We start from the raw sequence: 13,753 nt of genomic DNA on the forward strand, positions 1-13,753 counted from the left end.
TGCGTTTAGTTTTTGGTGTGCGTTTGGCACTTCGCAGCGTCGTACGATAAGAGTGAGGTAAAAAATAAAAATAAGAAGAATTCAATCAAGCACTCCTTCATCTCGAACGTGCAAATTCAGCCTTCGACTTGGGTTCGAGTTCGATGTTGCAGTTCTCATCCGGACCTGCCACCGGCAGCAACACGTCAACTTCCGCCCAGATGCGGATGGTGCTTTTCCGCAATTTTTGCAGAGGCGGGAACGGATGTCGATAAGCCGGCGCCTCTGCGGCAACGTCTCTCTCTCTCTCTCTCTCTGGAGCATCAGGCAATATGTCCCGGCTTCTGTTCAAACTGACCACGAGAGGCTGCATCGCGCCTCAGATTAGAATGGCATCCGATCAGGTAAAACTGCCGAGGGAATGCCACGCGTGTTAGCATTAGCTTGCTAATGTTTTGAAAGCAGCCTGGAAACTTTGCTCTGAAGTCCAACCGGAGGAACGCATCTCTTGAAATGTTGAGTGCATGGAGTCCATCGCAGGCGTCCACCTGAAAGTGTCATTCCGTGTTACCGTTGGATTTCCTGGCACCGTGCCCACAAATACTACACTGTGTTTAAACAGACAGCTTGGGCAAATGTAACCTCAGGTGTGCAAATAGAGACTCGTGGAAGCCAATGGAACTGGGAAGGCAGTACTGTATATGGGCTTGCCCACTTTGCTCAAAATGCATGACCGACCTCAAAGGCGTGGCACTTTTATTCGTCAAGTCCCCACAAAGAGAGGGCCAAAAAAGCTGGTTAAGTTCAAATTTGTATATTTCTCATGAGTGAATGAGTTAAAGGTGACCTGTTGTTTTTTTTAAGCTAATTTTTGTCTCAACCTTTTTTTTTCCATTAAAGTGAAACCGATAGGATGCTTAGAAACGCAATGATCTAATAAAAAAAACAACTGCTTAGAAAATGTGCTTTTCATTTGTGACCTGAACACCCTAGAAACTAAATGCGTTGTTATTTGAATGGAATCTTATTCCAGCTGGGTGAGTTAGGAAAGGGAGCAGGGAAAGGTGGAGGCGGAGGAGGCTCTGTGAGGGAAGCAGGAGGTGCCTTTGGAAAACGAGAAGTAGCAGAAGAGGAGCGCTACTTCAGGTGACGCCCCGTCTCGTCGAATCCCCTTTCTGTGCTTCTTCGCCATTCGTTGACCACCGACCATCATGTCATCGTAGGCAAAAGGAGAAAGAGCAGATGGATGCGCTGAGGAAGCACCACACAGAGGAGATTGAGCACCACAAAAAGGAGATTGAGCGCCTGCAAAAGGAGATTGACCGTCATCAGGGCAAAATTAGAAGGCTCAAGCATGATGACTGAGCCATCGTATGAGTGTCAAAGCAATTCCAATCAAATGCTCATCGACTTGCCCTGTTAGGAGACATTTTGAATGCAAACACTCCCAATAAAGTGAAACTGCATTTCAGATATCTTCCTATTGGTGAGAGGCTAAATTCCGTACAGTGATTTGGATTAACAGCGGTGATATTTACAAATGTTGATCTTGAATTGTCAAATGCCACCACAATTAACTAAATTAATTAAATTAACGTTTTTCGGTCGTCGACGGGACGCTGGTTTGACCGAATGCCGTGACGACGTCGACTAGACAAAAAAGGCACGCCCCTCTCGTCCGGAGTTCGCGTGAAACCAGTTCTCGCGATATTTGAGAGCCCGTGGCGTTGTTCTCGCTTGCCGACGACGAGATTCGCTGTCTGGAAATTAGTCTCGTGTGTTCGACACAACATTTTCCCTTAGTGTTTGTTCATCTCCCCCATAGACGCGTTAGTTGTTTCACATTTCAAAGCGCACTTCTGTTAATTTCCAGAATCGAGCTGGTAAGTGTTGCTAACTATTTTGTAGCCGCTTTTACGGCTCGTGTGTTTGATGTCGAAGGCGTTCACTAGCACGGCGCGGCCTTCGTGCTCATTCACTCTTCAGCTAGCCACCTCGCAGACTAACGCGCGGGGATCAAACGTGCAAGTCTTCGAAAATCTGCGCACCGTCGGGAAACACGTTTTATGCAGCTGGTATTATGTTGGGGACCGCGAGGCCCGCTCTGGTTAAAATCGCGCCTTCACTTTGGATTGTTAGCAAGCGGATTTGGAAGGGGGGCGGGACTGCGAGTCCACCTCGGTGGGGTCCAAATGTCTCCAACGTTGTAACTGAACGTACGTGTAACTTCATTTACTTCGCTACGTCTATTAAGAGCAAATTCGTATTTATTAACGATGCTTTATTCATGACTTTAATCGCCTTTTGTATTGTAGGATAGCACACCGACTCAAGAGGACAATTCATGTTTAGTTTTCGGTGTTGTTGATTTAGGGCATTATTTTTAATGTTTCATTTTGAAAACAGTCTTTCATCAATCTTTAATCGTTCGATAGTGGAAGTTTATCTCCACACTTTGGCCAGCGAGTGCATCCATCACAGCAAATTTGTGTGGGGAGAAAAACCCTCACTGGAGAATTCTTATTCCGTTTTTCCATTGCCTTTGAATCAGGAGAATGGCTGCCGCTGAGGTGAACGGTAGTTCTGTCCTGCTGAAAGAGGAAGAAGAACCCATGGATGTGACAGGACCCCTCGCGGAGAACTACCAGACACTCATTGATACCGGACTCCCACAGAATGTTTGTGAAAATCTAGAGGACATTTTCCAGACAGGTGAGTGACGGTCTTGGTGTTTTCCAAGTATGATGAAAGGTCATTTAGTTGTCTCTGTTGGAACAAAAGGCTTGGTGACGCACGCCGAATTGGACGAGAGGGCCATCGACGCTCTACGGGAGTTCAGCGAGGAGGGAGCGCTTGCTGTGCTGCAGCAGTTCAGAGAGAGCGATCTGTCTCACGTACAGGTAATGATGCTAGGATCAGACCAAACTGTGAATATTGTATAATAATAATATAATATATTATTATTATCCTGTTCCCGACAGAATAAGAGCGCCTTCCTTTGTGGAGTGATGAAAACTTATCGACAGAGAGAGAAGCAAGGTAGCAAAGTACAAGAGTCCACGAAAGGGCCAGATGAGACAAAAATAAAGGTATGGTACTGCCCATCTATTTATTCATTCATTCATTTATGCATTTATTTTGAAAGTTCAGCTTGTATCGTGCAACGTTGCTCATGTTTTGCTTGCTTCCATTTTAAGGCTCTTTTGGAGCAGACGGGATACACTTTGGATGTCACCACAGGCCAGAGGAAATACGGGGGCCCCCCACCTGAGACGGTGTTCAACGGAATTCAACCAGGGATCGGGACGGAGGTAAGAGTCGTCGTCCACAATTGAATAATTGATGCTGATCAATACCAGAGCCATTGGTCCCATTTTTAAAGATGGCGAGAAGATCAACGACTCTGTCACTTTTTAGCATTGTGGGCGTGATCGCCCAAGTGTAAAAAAAAAAGTCAGCCAGTCCACCCGATGAAATTTTGCCAATTGTTCTTCATGGATCGAGCAATTACTTTCTCGGGGCGTTGCTTAACCCAACCCATTGAGCCCGTTTGACCTCGCCCAAAGAACAACTTGTTCCTGTCGCACGCGAGTTCAAACGCGTCCGTCTGTGTCCTCGCCAGGTGTTTGTGGGCAAGATCCCGAGGGACTTGTACGAAGATGAGCTGGTTCCGCTCTTTGAGTCCGCCGGGCTCATCTGGGACCTCCGGTTAATGATGGACCCGCTTTCCGGTCAGAATCGAGGTTACGCCTTCATCACATTCTGCAATAAGGACGACGCACAAAAGGCCGTCAAGCTGGTGAGTAACGCGAGCCGACTACATCAAGCTTGTCGGGGGGGGCAGAATCCGCAAGGTGTCGAAGCATTTGGCGCCGAGGTCGCTTCGGACGCCTTGATAGATGGAAGCGGCGCTTAGCCGTCGTTCACGATAGTTCCACCGCAGTCGTAGTAGCTCCTCACTTTTGAATCCGTTGGCCGATGTGACCGAGCCGTTGACTTTTTTTCCCTTTTTCACCCTCCAGTGCGATAACTATGAAATCCGTCCCGGGAAGTACTTGGGAGTGTGCGTCTCCGTTGCCAACAATCGGCTCTTCGTTGGCTCGATCCCAAAGAACAAGACTCGAGAAAGTATCTTGGAAGACTTTGGCAAAGTTACAGGTCAGTGTCAAGGTCGCGGATGAGGATCGGTCTCAGTGCGGTCGCGTCACCGGGGGTGGCCCAGCCTGGGGCGAAAATTGAAGCTGCTTTGAATCTTCCAGAGGGTCTCCAAGAGGTGATCTTGTACCACCAGCCGGATGACAAGAAGAAGAACCGAGGCTTTTGTTTCCTGGAGTACGAGGACCACAAGTCTGCCGCGCAGGCCCGCCGCCGCCTCATGAGCGGCAAGGTCAAAGTGTGGGGCAATCCGGTAACGGTGGAGTGGGCCGACCCGGTCGCCGAGCCCGACCCTGAAGTCATGGCGAAGGTCGGTCGCAGAAAATGAGCCACGCCTCCGTCGTGTTAAGCTGTTCCTTTGACTTGTCGTGGATCGGGGTCGGAATTTGACTGTTGGGGGGGGGGGGGGGTGACGCGGTTGTCTGCGGTGCAGGTCAAGGTGCTGTTTGTAAGGAAGCTGGCCAACGCGGTGACCGAAGAGCTCCTTGAAAAAACCTTCTCTCAGTTTGGCAAGCTGGAGCGAGTGAAGAAATTGAAAGACTACGCTTTTGTTCACTTTGAGGAACGGGACGCCGCTGTCAAGGTGAGTCGGGGACTCGCTTGATTTGAATTGCCCCCGTTTTTCCTTTGGCGAGGAACTCACCGAATTCCCAACAGGCTATGGACGAGATGAACGGGAAGGAGCTCGGCGGGGAAGAAATCGAGATAGTCTTGGCCAAACCTCCAGATAAGAAGAGGAAAGAGCGCCAAGCAGCTCGGCAGACCTCCAGAACTGCCGGGTGAGTCGGGGGGGGGGGGGGTCCGCCCACCTGACGCATGCTCGCACCTAACAAAGCTCCCGTCGTGCGCCTCTGTAGGTATGACGACTACTACTACTACCCCCCTCCGCGCATGCCGCCCCCAGGCCGCGGCAGAAGTCGCGGCGGGCGCGGGGGCTATTCGTACCCGGCAGATTACTACGGCTACGAAGACTATTACGACGACTACTACGGCTACGACTATCATGACTACCGCGGGGGCTACGAAGACCCGTACTACGGCTACGAGGACATGTACAGCGGCAGGGGGCGCGGCGGCCGTCCCGGCAGGGCCGCCGGGCCCGCTCTCTCCAGGGGCCGCGGCGCGCCGCCGAGCCGAAGCAGGGCGGGGGGCTACTCCCCGAAAGGCCCGCCCCTCGGAGCGCCGAGGAGCAGCCGAGGAGGCCGGGGGCTCACCCCGTTCCAGCCGCAGAGGGGGGGCCGCGGCCCGCGCGGGCCCCGCGGCAACCGCGGGGGGAACGTCGGAGGCAAGAGGAAGGCGGACGTCTTTAACCAACCCGACTCCAAGCGCCGGCAGACCGCCAACCAGCAGAACTGGGGGTCCCAGCCCATCGCCCAGCAGCCCCTGCCGCAGGGGGCCGACTATTCCGGTAACTATGGTTACAGTCATGACACCATGGAGTTTTCACAGGATTCTTATGGGCAGCAGTGGAAGTAAAAGACACACCACAAGATCTTGGCATAGGTGACAGGCGGCACCCACCCCCAAAATTGATTGGCTGGATTTGTCGATTGACTTTTTATGACCCCCCCCCCCCCTCCTTAATTACAAATCTGTCTGTCGTTCAAGAAAACAAGCCCCCCCAGAATTGGCTTTGAATGCTTACAGGTACTTGGAGCTGAAGAATGAAGGAAACTTAAGTTGTGGTGATTATTACAAAAACGAAACAAAAAAAACACACACACACACACACACACACACAAAAAAGCAGCATTCAGTCATGTATATTGTTACTTTTTCTTCCTGAGGAACTAAAAACAACAACAACAAAAAAAGCCCCCCTCTAACATTACCCAAAGTGGACATTCATTGTAAGTAGTCTGAGAAGACGTACGCAACAGAGACATTGCCTTGCAGGCCTTTGGTGTCCGTGTCCCTTCCCCCCTCTCTTGTACTCCCTTTATTTGTGCTTGTTGTGGCAAAAAAAAAAAAATACACTCGGCGCGTAAGTGGCGCGACACAGCTCGAAAAAAAATTTTCATTGACTGAATTTATGGATATGAATTTGACATGACACAGCGGAGTTGTTAGCCGCACAATCAAGCGCTCCTCCGGACCACAAAGGGGCGTTTGTGCGCGCGTGTGTCCCCAAAAAAGGGAGTGGGGGGGCTTGGGGCGGGGTTCGTCCCAACAGCGTATGGTTGTGTTTGCTGTGTTTGCCGCATACTCGCCTGGTGTATTTTCAGCATCATAGTTGCTTAGGGACTTGCTTGTATATACATGCTTTATGGTTAGAGCTCCGGAAATCATTTTTTGGTTTTTTTTTTACAAAGGTGGAGAAAAGAATCCACAAAGGAAGAAATCGACATTTTGTAAGTGTCTGCATAGCATTTCTAGAGCGCATCGATGGTGATTTTTTTTTCCTTTTTTTTTTTTCAATTGATACCTTCATTTCCTGTTTTCTTTCAAATTGGCCAATAGAATTTGGTTTGGCCGACCTTGAGAGCCAATTGCGGATTTGTCCTCTGATGTTACTTGTATTTATAACTTCTACGTTTGTTCCGTTTCAATAAAACTCAGCTGAGAATCAAATCAGTCAATTGTCAAATTCTCAAATTCAGTCTTTTTCCATTCAGCCTCACGATTAAAAGTTCGAGCTCAATTCTCACATTTGGGATGAAGATCTCATTCTTTGGCCTCAAGGAGATTCGGAAGGCTGCAATTGGTAGGCGGCAACCGGAGCCTTGTGTTTGGATGCGATTATTCAAGAGGAATTTAACCCTTGACGACCGACCGCACTCACCCTTTCCGCTCATAATGCTCCTTGTCACGGCGGTACCTACCCGTCCGAATCCTTTGTGTGCACGGATGTACAGCGGATGAGTTGTTGACCTTGGCGGCCTCCGTACGGCCTCGCGGGTTAAATAGGGACAGTTGAAGGCCGAATCCACGGCAGACGCAGGTATGGAATAATGACGATAACGCAGCGTGGCCCTTCTTAAGATACCCTTTGCGGGGCACTCGGAAAGACCCTGACGCCGATTGACATGCGGCACGACCGCGCCGCAACAAAAGGGGGAGAGCCGGCCCCAAAATCGGGAGTATCCTTTCGCCATCCAAGACGGGCAGCCGCATCTCAATTGTCACTCGTTTCAATTGTTGAAGGTTGCTGCTGCAAAGAGACGGAAAGGGAAATGTCAACATCGGTCTCCTCGAGGTCAAATGTTTTGAGTTTTTCCCAGACTGTACATCTGTCCACATAACGGTACGGGACAAATGCGAGATTTGCACCAATTTATGCATGAGAACATCAATTGATTTGTGATCTCTCTTGATTCAATCTTCAATTTCCGCTCGATCGGCTCCCTTTGAAGACTCCCAAGGATCTTGACCGCTCAAAAGGGTTAAATTCTTGAAATTCACCGCTCCTCCAGAACCACTTGGCATTGTTTTCCTTTTGATTACCGTGGTGTCCACCATTTGTCTTTTTGTTTTACGTGTCTGTCCTCTTATTCCAACCCGCCCAGGTGGAGAAGCGTTGAGAGAGCGGCGCCGCTTGAGTGAAGAACTCACCTGAACGGTACTCCAGGGTGAGCTCGCCTAGTCTCCCCTCCTGTACCTTATTGTGGTCACTCGTCAGTATGATGCTTTTTCCCCCCCCCTCCCCTTTCCTCACTGCTGTCTTTCATTTTCCGGGCTTGGGGCGGGGGGCTTCCTACTATCGTGATTGAATGAGCCACCTGGGTGTTGAAAATCAGTGCTCGTTGCTCTTTCCAACCAATGAAAAGCTTTCAAAAGTATTCAGACATAATTGTCTTGATTAATTTAATTGAAAGTGCGTGTCCAGTTTATGGCAAGCTCCTGCGAATCGAAGGCTTCTTTGGAGTATGCTGCGACACACTTAAATGGGGTGAGGTGCGTTTCGTATCTCTTGCCGCTAGGGGAAGCTGTTTTGCCACTGCCTCCGTTCTTCCTTGATGAGATGCCGCTGCATTTACTCTGCGTCTTCACTTCCTGCTTTGTCACGATTTGATCAGACAAATGCCAACTAAATGAGCTGTTTTTGCGTTTGCTCAGTTTTCTCACTTGGGATTCTCGATGCCATTGGGCCTAAAATGGACTCCTGTCGAAACAATGGATTTGGAGCACAGCTGCGGTTTTACTCAATAACGCCACATGGGGGCGCAAGTGGGCCGCGCCAGTTATGCCACGCAGGTAAGCTTGGAGTGGATGGAGCGCGAGTTGGCGCGTCTTGACATCTTCGGTTAATATGGATTCAGTTGCCAGCCGATTATTCTTTAAGAAATGTTTGCCACATCAGAATTGTCGTCCTTTGTCACCAGGAGCAGAAGCTTCTTGATTCACACGGAGTTTTCACACACTCGAAGGGACCCTGTAGAAGTAGGTATCCCCTTAAATACATTTTCATTTTTTAAGTAGTCCACACAATTTTCCCCGTGTGTGTGTGCACGCACCGACTTGTGGCTCTTCTCAAAAAAGAAAAAGTCAGCGATTTCTCCCTTTTCATTGTTGTTAGCTGTCCCTATTCAAAATAAACAGTCTGGTTTGACCTCATTGTTGTTTTAGGCTGAATTTTACATTGTTTTGTGTTTTAACAAACAGTCAAAACTCGGTTTTCGAATGTCTCGGTTCTCGGCCAATTCAATTTTCGACCAAAAATTTCAAACAAGTTTCGGTTCTCAAACAAACTGAGCGCACTTGAATGCACAATTTGACTCCTCTCGCCTTCCTTTCACGAGGAAGTGACGCTCCCTCGTGTTGCTTTCCATCCTCAATAAACATTTTTATTTCCAAAAGAGCATGGTTTCGGTTTTCGAACAGCCTTCTGGAACGGATTATGGACGAAAACCGAGGTTTTACTACTTTTTAAATCGACTATTGTTCCAGATTAGCTACTTTACAATTAAACTGGCTCGTCTATGTTCGGTGGGGCCAAGTAACTTGGCTCACATCATCATTTAGAGTAGACCTACCAATAACTAATCTCTGAACATTGATTGTTCAGAGATTAGATCAACTGTATTTGTAGATGCACGTTAAAACATTACAGTCTTGCATTAAATTATTTGCAAACTGGGTTTTAGGGATGTTAACGATTCACTCGGGCCCGATTAAAATTTCCCTTCACGATTTTGATTCGGTTTGTTTATTTTTCCAAAATTAAATTTTATAAACAAAAGATATCTGTACTTTAACGTCTGCATTTTGCCTTTCGTACGACTTGTTTGGAGCAGCCGTGGATATCACGTGGACGTGAGCCATGTAAAGAGCGCCCGCTATGGGGCGTGGACAACGTGAACACGTGACGCGCTTGCGTCCAACGTCGATCGGAGCCAAGATGGCGGCGTGCGGCGGAGAGTCTTCTCAAGCGACGCCCGATGATTTATTTCAGAACTTTTACACCGAGGTATCGCCAAGTCGCATGGCTGGAGTTTAACTGGTCGTTCTCTTGATAACACCAAGCAAGTGCAGTCGTTCCGGTTGCGGTAGCCCCGCGTGCCTTCCCGCATGCCTGAATCTCGGCTAGCGACAAGCTAAACATGGCTAACGGTGGGGTAGCCTTTCGTTGAAACATTCAACATCACTCATCGTATATAAGAATAAATGGCACACAATTTTGCGCTGAGCCATGCTCGGTTACAATCTGTAACGAAAATTTTCAGAGGAACCTTGTTTGGGGCTAAACGTGATCGGTACTTTGTATTGTCTTTCTAGTCAGGCTTGCGCTCACATGTAACGTAACGACATGTTTAAATATGGGTTGCAGGTGAAGCAGATAGAGAAAAGAGACTCCGTGTTAACGTCCAAGCAGCAGATAGATCGACTGCTCAGGCCTGGCTCGTCCTACTTTAATTTAAACCCCTTCGAGGTAAATGTTCCACGAACTGTCATTTTTTCTCGTTACATCCTTCACGGTTTGCGTATTTTCAATTCATAAATGTTAATTTGCCCGTTTAGGTGCTGCAAATCGATCCAGATGCAACAGATATTGACTTGAAGAAAAGATTCAGAGCGGTAAAAAGTTATTTGTTCACGTTTAATGGTGCTAGAAATGTGTCTCCCTAACTGAGATGCGATTTATCGCGTCAGCTGTCCATTCTGGTCCATCCAGACAAAAATCAGGATGATGCAGACAGAGCACAGCAAGCGTTTGAAGGTTTGCATGAACTTGTGTACTTGATACAACCCATCTCTGACAGTGTCAATTATTAAGAAGCATATAGATTTAAATACTTGTGTGTGTTTCTTTTCTAGCTGTGGACAAGGCGTACAAACTCCTTCAGGATGCAGACCAGAAAAAGAGGGCTTTAGATGTGATCCAGGCAGGAAGGGAATATGTAGACCATATGGTGAGCACTTGACCTAAACTATGTCAGGAAGGTGCATCGGCTCCTGTTTTGGTATGTAGCACATACGTTTGCAAGGAGCCATGACTCATTCACTTGGATGGATGGCATAGGAAAGGATATATTTCCGATGACTAAAATGTATTTACAAAAATGTAAATACATCGGCAACAATAACAGCCGCATGTACTTAACCATGCCCTGTTTGTTGTCGTTGTTTGCCCACCGAAGGTAAAAGAGAAAAAGAAGCAGTTGAAGAAGGAAGGGAAATCTCAGATAGTAGAAGAGGATGACCCGGAAGTTGTAAGCGCCAACTGTCAAGCGGCCCGTGTTGAAATCAAGCCTCGGTTTCTATGTGGGGCGGTCCAGAAGTCATTTCTTCTTTCCCTCCACCAGTTCAAGCAAGCGGTTTATAAGCAGACCATGAAACTGTTTGCGGAGCTCGCCATCAAGAGGAAGGAAAGAGAAGCGAAGGACATGCATGAAAGGTTAAGTGCTTGAGCTGCTGGTGTTGCGTGCTTGGGGGGGGGGGGGGGGGGCAACTGAATACTGTATTCACAACCTGTTGTCTTCTGCAGGAAACGAGCACGAGAGGAAGAAATTGAGGCAGCAGAGAAAGCAAAGCGAGACCGGGAATGGCAGAAAAACTTTGAGGTAATGTCACTGTTTATTGGTTTCCGACTTTTTTTTATTTTATTTAAATAAACACTCTGGCATTGGTGTCTAAACACTGTACAGGAAACGAGAGATGGCCGTGTGGACAGCTGGAGGACGTTCCAAGCAAAGGGAAAAAGCAAGGAGAAGAAGAACAGGTCCTTCCTCAAACCCCCCAAAGTAAAGATGGAGCAGAGAGAATGATGTACAAATGGGACTTGATTAACTTAAAACCTGTTATCCATACTGTGTATCCCTCCTTTATACACCCCTTACGTCTCCTTTTTTTTTTTCTTATTCACTGTCTTGCATCATGCCTACTTCATGTAAGTAAATAGTGCATCGTCCATATCTTAGAACGGGGATCGGCAACGCGCAGCTCTTTCGTGACATCTCGTGGCTCCCTGGAGCTTTATAAACATTTTTGAAAAGGAAAAAAAGATTTTGACAGTAGGCTACTACAAATAGATATCGATACATGTTGCAGCTCTGAAAAAAAGGAAGAGCTTTGGTGTTGGTTTTTTGAAAGGTGCAGTTTGTTTATGCTTTTAACAGTTTAACTCGAGAGGCGTTCAAAAACAGCCTGCGAAAAACGGAAATTCATGATCACCGACACTAAGAAAAGCGAAAATAATGCATAAAAAAAAATCAAGTGAGGAAATCACAAAATAAAATTCTATGGGGGCGTTTGTGAACGCACAACAGGAATAAATAAACAATTCAGAGACAGTGCAGTCTCTTACACACAAACGACATTTGTTTCCTTTCATTGTAAGTTTTATAGAAGGCTTTTATTTTTATTTTTTGGGGGCTCTAGACATATTTGTTTTTTGTCCTAATTGGCTCTCAACGTTTTGGGTTGCCGACCCCTGTCTTAGAACTACAATGGTTGTTGATGTGTTAAAAAAAAAAAATACAGAAACACACCAAATCAAAGTTGGTCGTAAGAAGCCAATCTCCATTTTGTGGCCTGTGTATACATCCACTTTGGCAGCTACTGGACAAGGCTGCATTTGATGTCACGTTGCTGCAGTTTTTTTTGGCATTTGTGTTTCAATAAATGACAGTAAGCCAGATAAGTGGAGCGTTGAGTCCTCTTCTTTGAACTCCTTGCTGTCAGGAAAGGGGGTCTTCAGTGGTTCACATGACACTGCACTGGTCTCCCCCCACTGCCGTAGCAGCAGATCCATTCACACCTCCCATCACACCATCCAGACTGAGACCCCGAAAAGCGCCAAAGAGGGAATCCTCCTTTTTTGCTGCAGGTTTTCTGATTGTCGCTGTTTGCTGCATATAGAAGGAAAGGTGAGCAACAAAAGATGAAAAGAGATGAAATATAAGTCGCACAAAAAAAGCGGAGGGGGGGGGGGGGGGATTGTGGTACATTCTTGGTAATTCGTCGTGGGCTGTTGGAAAGCCTGTTTATTGGTTGCTTCGTTCACCTGCTGGGGCACCTGCTCGCTGAAGTAGATTGATTCGATTTCTTCCGTTAGCGGTTAGCGGTCTTCAGCTAGCGAACAGAATCGTCGAGCTACGGCTGTATTTTGTTTATTCTTTTTCCAAGTTGGTTTGAGCAGCGTTTCACCGATGGCATTGTCGAAGAATTGGCATTTGGAGCACCAAGAGGAGCGTTTTCAAAACTGTAAACGCGAGCTGCGGTAGCGACACACACATTTGTGTCCCAAGGTCTGCCGCTAAGGTCGGCGGTGATTTCTTTCTCACAAACTCAAGACTTGTATCGAGTTTATTTTAGGGCTTGTCAGAATGATTTGGGGGCTATTTTTCGACTTAAGCCTCTGTGTATTATGTCCTCAACAGGTTGCAACACAGAAACTGCGAGAGTCACAGAAAAGTAAGTATTACTTTTTGGAAAACGTTCATTGATCAACCATATGCGAGCGTTGCTCTTTCAGATCCTGGTTAGGAAACAGAAAGTTATGCAAAAGTACTGAAATACTCAAGATATAAATATGTATTTCAATGTTCACCAGTAAGCTTGGAAATGCTTTTTAAGTTAAGCCTAAAATATGTAGAACTTCGAAAAAATATTGAAATGGCATTTTTTGTGTTTAATAATACCCACGCACCCTTGGCAGGCAGTGATGGCTCCTGAAGTGAGTTTTCCTGACGCACCGCTCGGCGTTCTTCTTGGCCAGCACAGCCTGCTGTCGTTTCCTTTAGGACAAAAACAGCACTGCTAAAAAAGGACAGCACGTGGCCAAGCGGATTATTCTTGTGAGTAAAGTCCTCGTTAAGCCAAGACTGTCGGGCCGAATGTTTCAGATGAGTCACACATTGAAATAACCTAAAGCCGTTAGACACGGCATCTCTGAATGCCGGGTCATGGCAACAGCGCCAGCTCAATCCCACGAGACCATAAAATGTATTCTGCCCCCTTTGAGGGATTGAAACTGGAGGAGCATTGTTTGTCCCCTCACTATTTCACGAAATGTTTTTATTTATTTTTTTAGATGAGGGGTGGCGGCGGGAGGTATTGTATGCCGTACAGTTGTATACAATATTACAATATGTGTGAATTTGATAGGAAAAAGAAACATTCTGAGTGAGGGATGGATGAAATCTCATTCCTTAGTCTCGTATTTAAACCCCCACGTTGC

General features: G+C 47.1%; 3 protein-coding genes across 5 annotated transcripts; all 3 read left to right on the forward strand.

The window, feature by feature from the left end:
• The first annotated feature begins 205 nt into the window (after nucleotides 1-205).
• LOC127603635 (ATPase inhibitor A, mitochondrial-like) lies at nucleotides 206-1,448 on the forward strand. The gene is made up of 3 exons (XM_052070063.1): nucleotides 206-383; nucleotides 1,013-1,125; nucleotides 1,203-1,448. The coding sequence occupies exons 1-3, from the start codon at nucleotides 312-314 to the stop codon at nucleotides 1,342-1,344; spliced, it is 327 nt and encodes a 108-aa protein (XP_051926023.1). The 5' UTR covers nucleotides 206-311; the 3' UTR covers nucleotides 1,345-1,448.
• A 136-nt stretch (nucleotides 1,449-1,584) lies between these two features.
• On the forward strand, nucleotides 1,585-8,328 carry LOC127603615 (heterogeneous nuclear ribonucleoprotein R-like). 2 transcript variants are annotated; one of them, XM_052070020.1, is made up of 13 exons: nucleotides 1,585-1,862; nucleotides 2,531-2,691; nucleotides 2,761-2,879; nucleotides 2,961-3,068; nucleotides 3,177-3,290; nucleotides 3,602-3,778; nucleotides 4,002-4,137; nucleotides 4,239-4,444; nucleotides 4,568-4,717; nucleotides 4,792-4,913; nucleotides 4,992-5,542; nucleotides 7,641-7,703; nucleotides 8,191-8,328. In XM_052070020.1, the coding sequence occupies exons 2-12, from the start codon at nucleotides 2,535-2,537 to the stop codon at nucleotides 7,688-7,690; spliced, it is 1,890 nt and encodes a 629-aa protein (XP_051925980.1). In that variant the 5' UTR covers nucleotides 1,585-1,862; nucleotides 2,531-2,534; the 3' UTR covers nucleotides 7,691-7,703; nucleotides 8,191-8,328. The 2 variants fall into 2 exon arrangements, with proteins under 2 accessions (XP_051925980.1, XP_051925979.1); XM_052070019.1 differs by lacking the exons at nucleotides 7,641-7,703; nucleotides 8,191-8,328 and having other exon boundaries at nucleotides 1,586-1,862; nucleotides 4,992-6,705.
• Nucleotides 8,191-12,062, forward strand: dnajc8 (DnaJ (Hsp40) homolog, subfamily C, member 8). 2 transcript variants are annotated; one of them, XM_052070051.1, is made up of 10 exons: nucleotides 8,191-8,328; nucleotides 8,457-8,514; nucleotides 9,902-10,003; nucleotides 10,093-10,149; nucleotides 10,225-10,291; nucleotides 10,390-10,484; nucleotides 10,713-10,784; nucleotides 10,878-10,969; nucleotides 11,060-11,135; nucleotides 11,220-12,062. In XM_052070051.1, the coding sequence occupies exons 1-10, from the start codon at nucleotides 8,318-8,320 to the stop codon at nucleotides 11,337-11,339; spliced, it is 750 nt and encodes a 249-aa protein (XP_051926011.1). In that variant the 5' UTR covers nucleotides 8,191-8,317; the 3' UTR covers nucleotides 11,340-12,062. The 2 variants fall into 2 exon arrangements, with proteins under 2 accessions (XP_051926011.1, XP_051926010.1); XM_052070050.1 differs by lacking the exons at nucleotides 8,191-8,328; nucleotides 8,457-8,514 and adding an exon at nucleotides 9,378-9,541.
• Nucleotides 12,063-13,753: the final 1,691 nt, after the last annotated feature.

This window comes from Hippocampus zosterae, chromosome 7, assembly GCF_025434085.1.
Source record: "Hippocampus zosterae strain Florida chromosome 7, ASM2543408v3, whole genome shotgun sequence".
Lineage (NCBI taxonomy): Eukaryota > Metazoa > Chordata > Actinopteri > Syngnathiformes > Syngnathidae > Hippocampus > Hippocampus zosterae.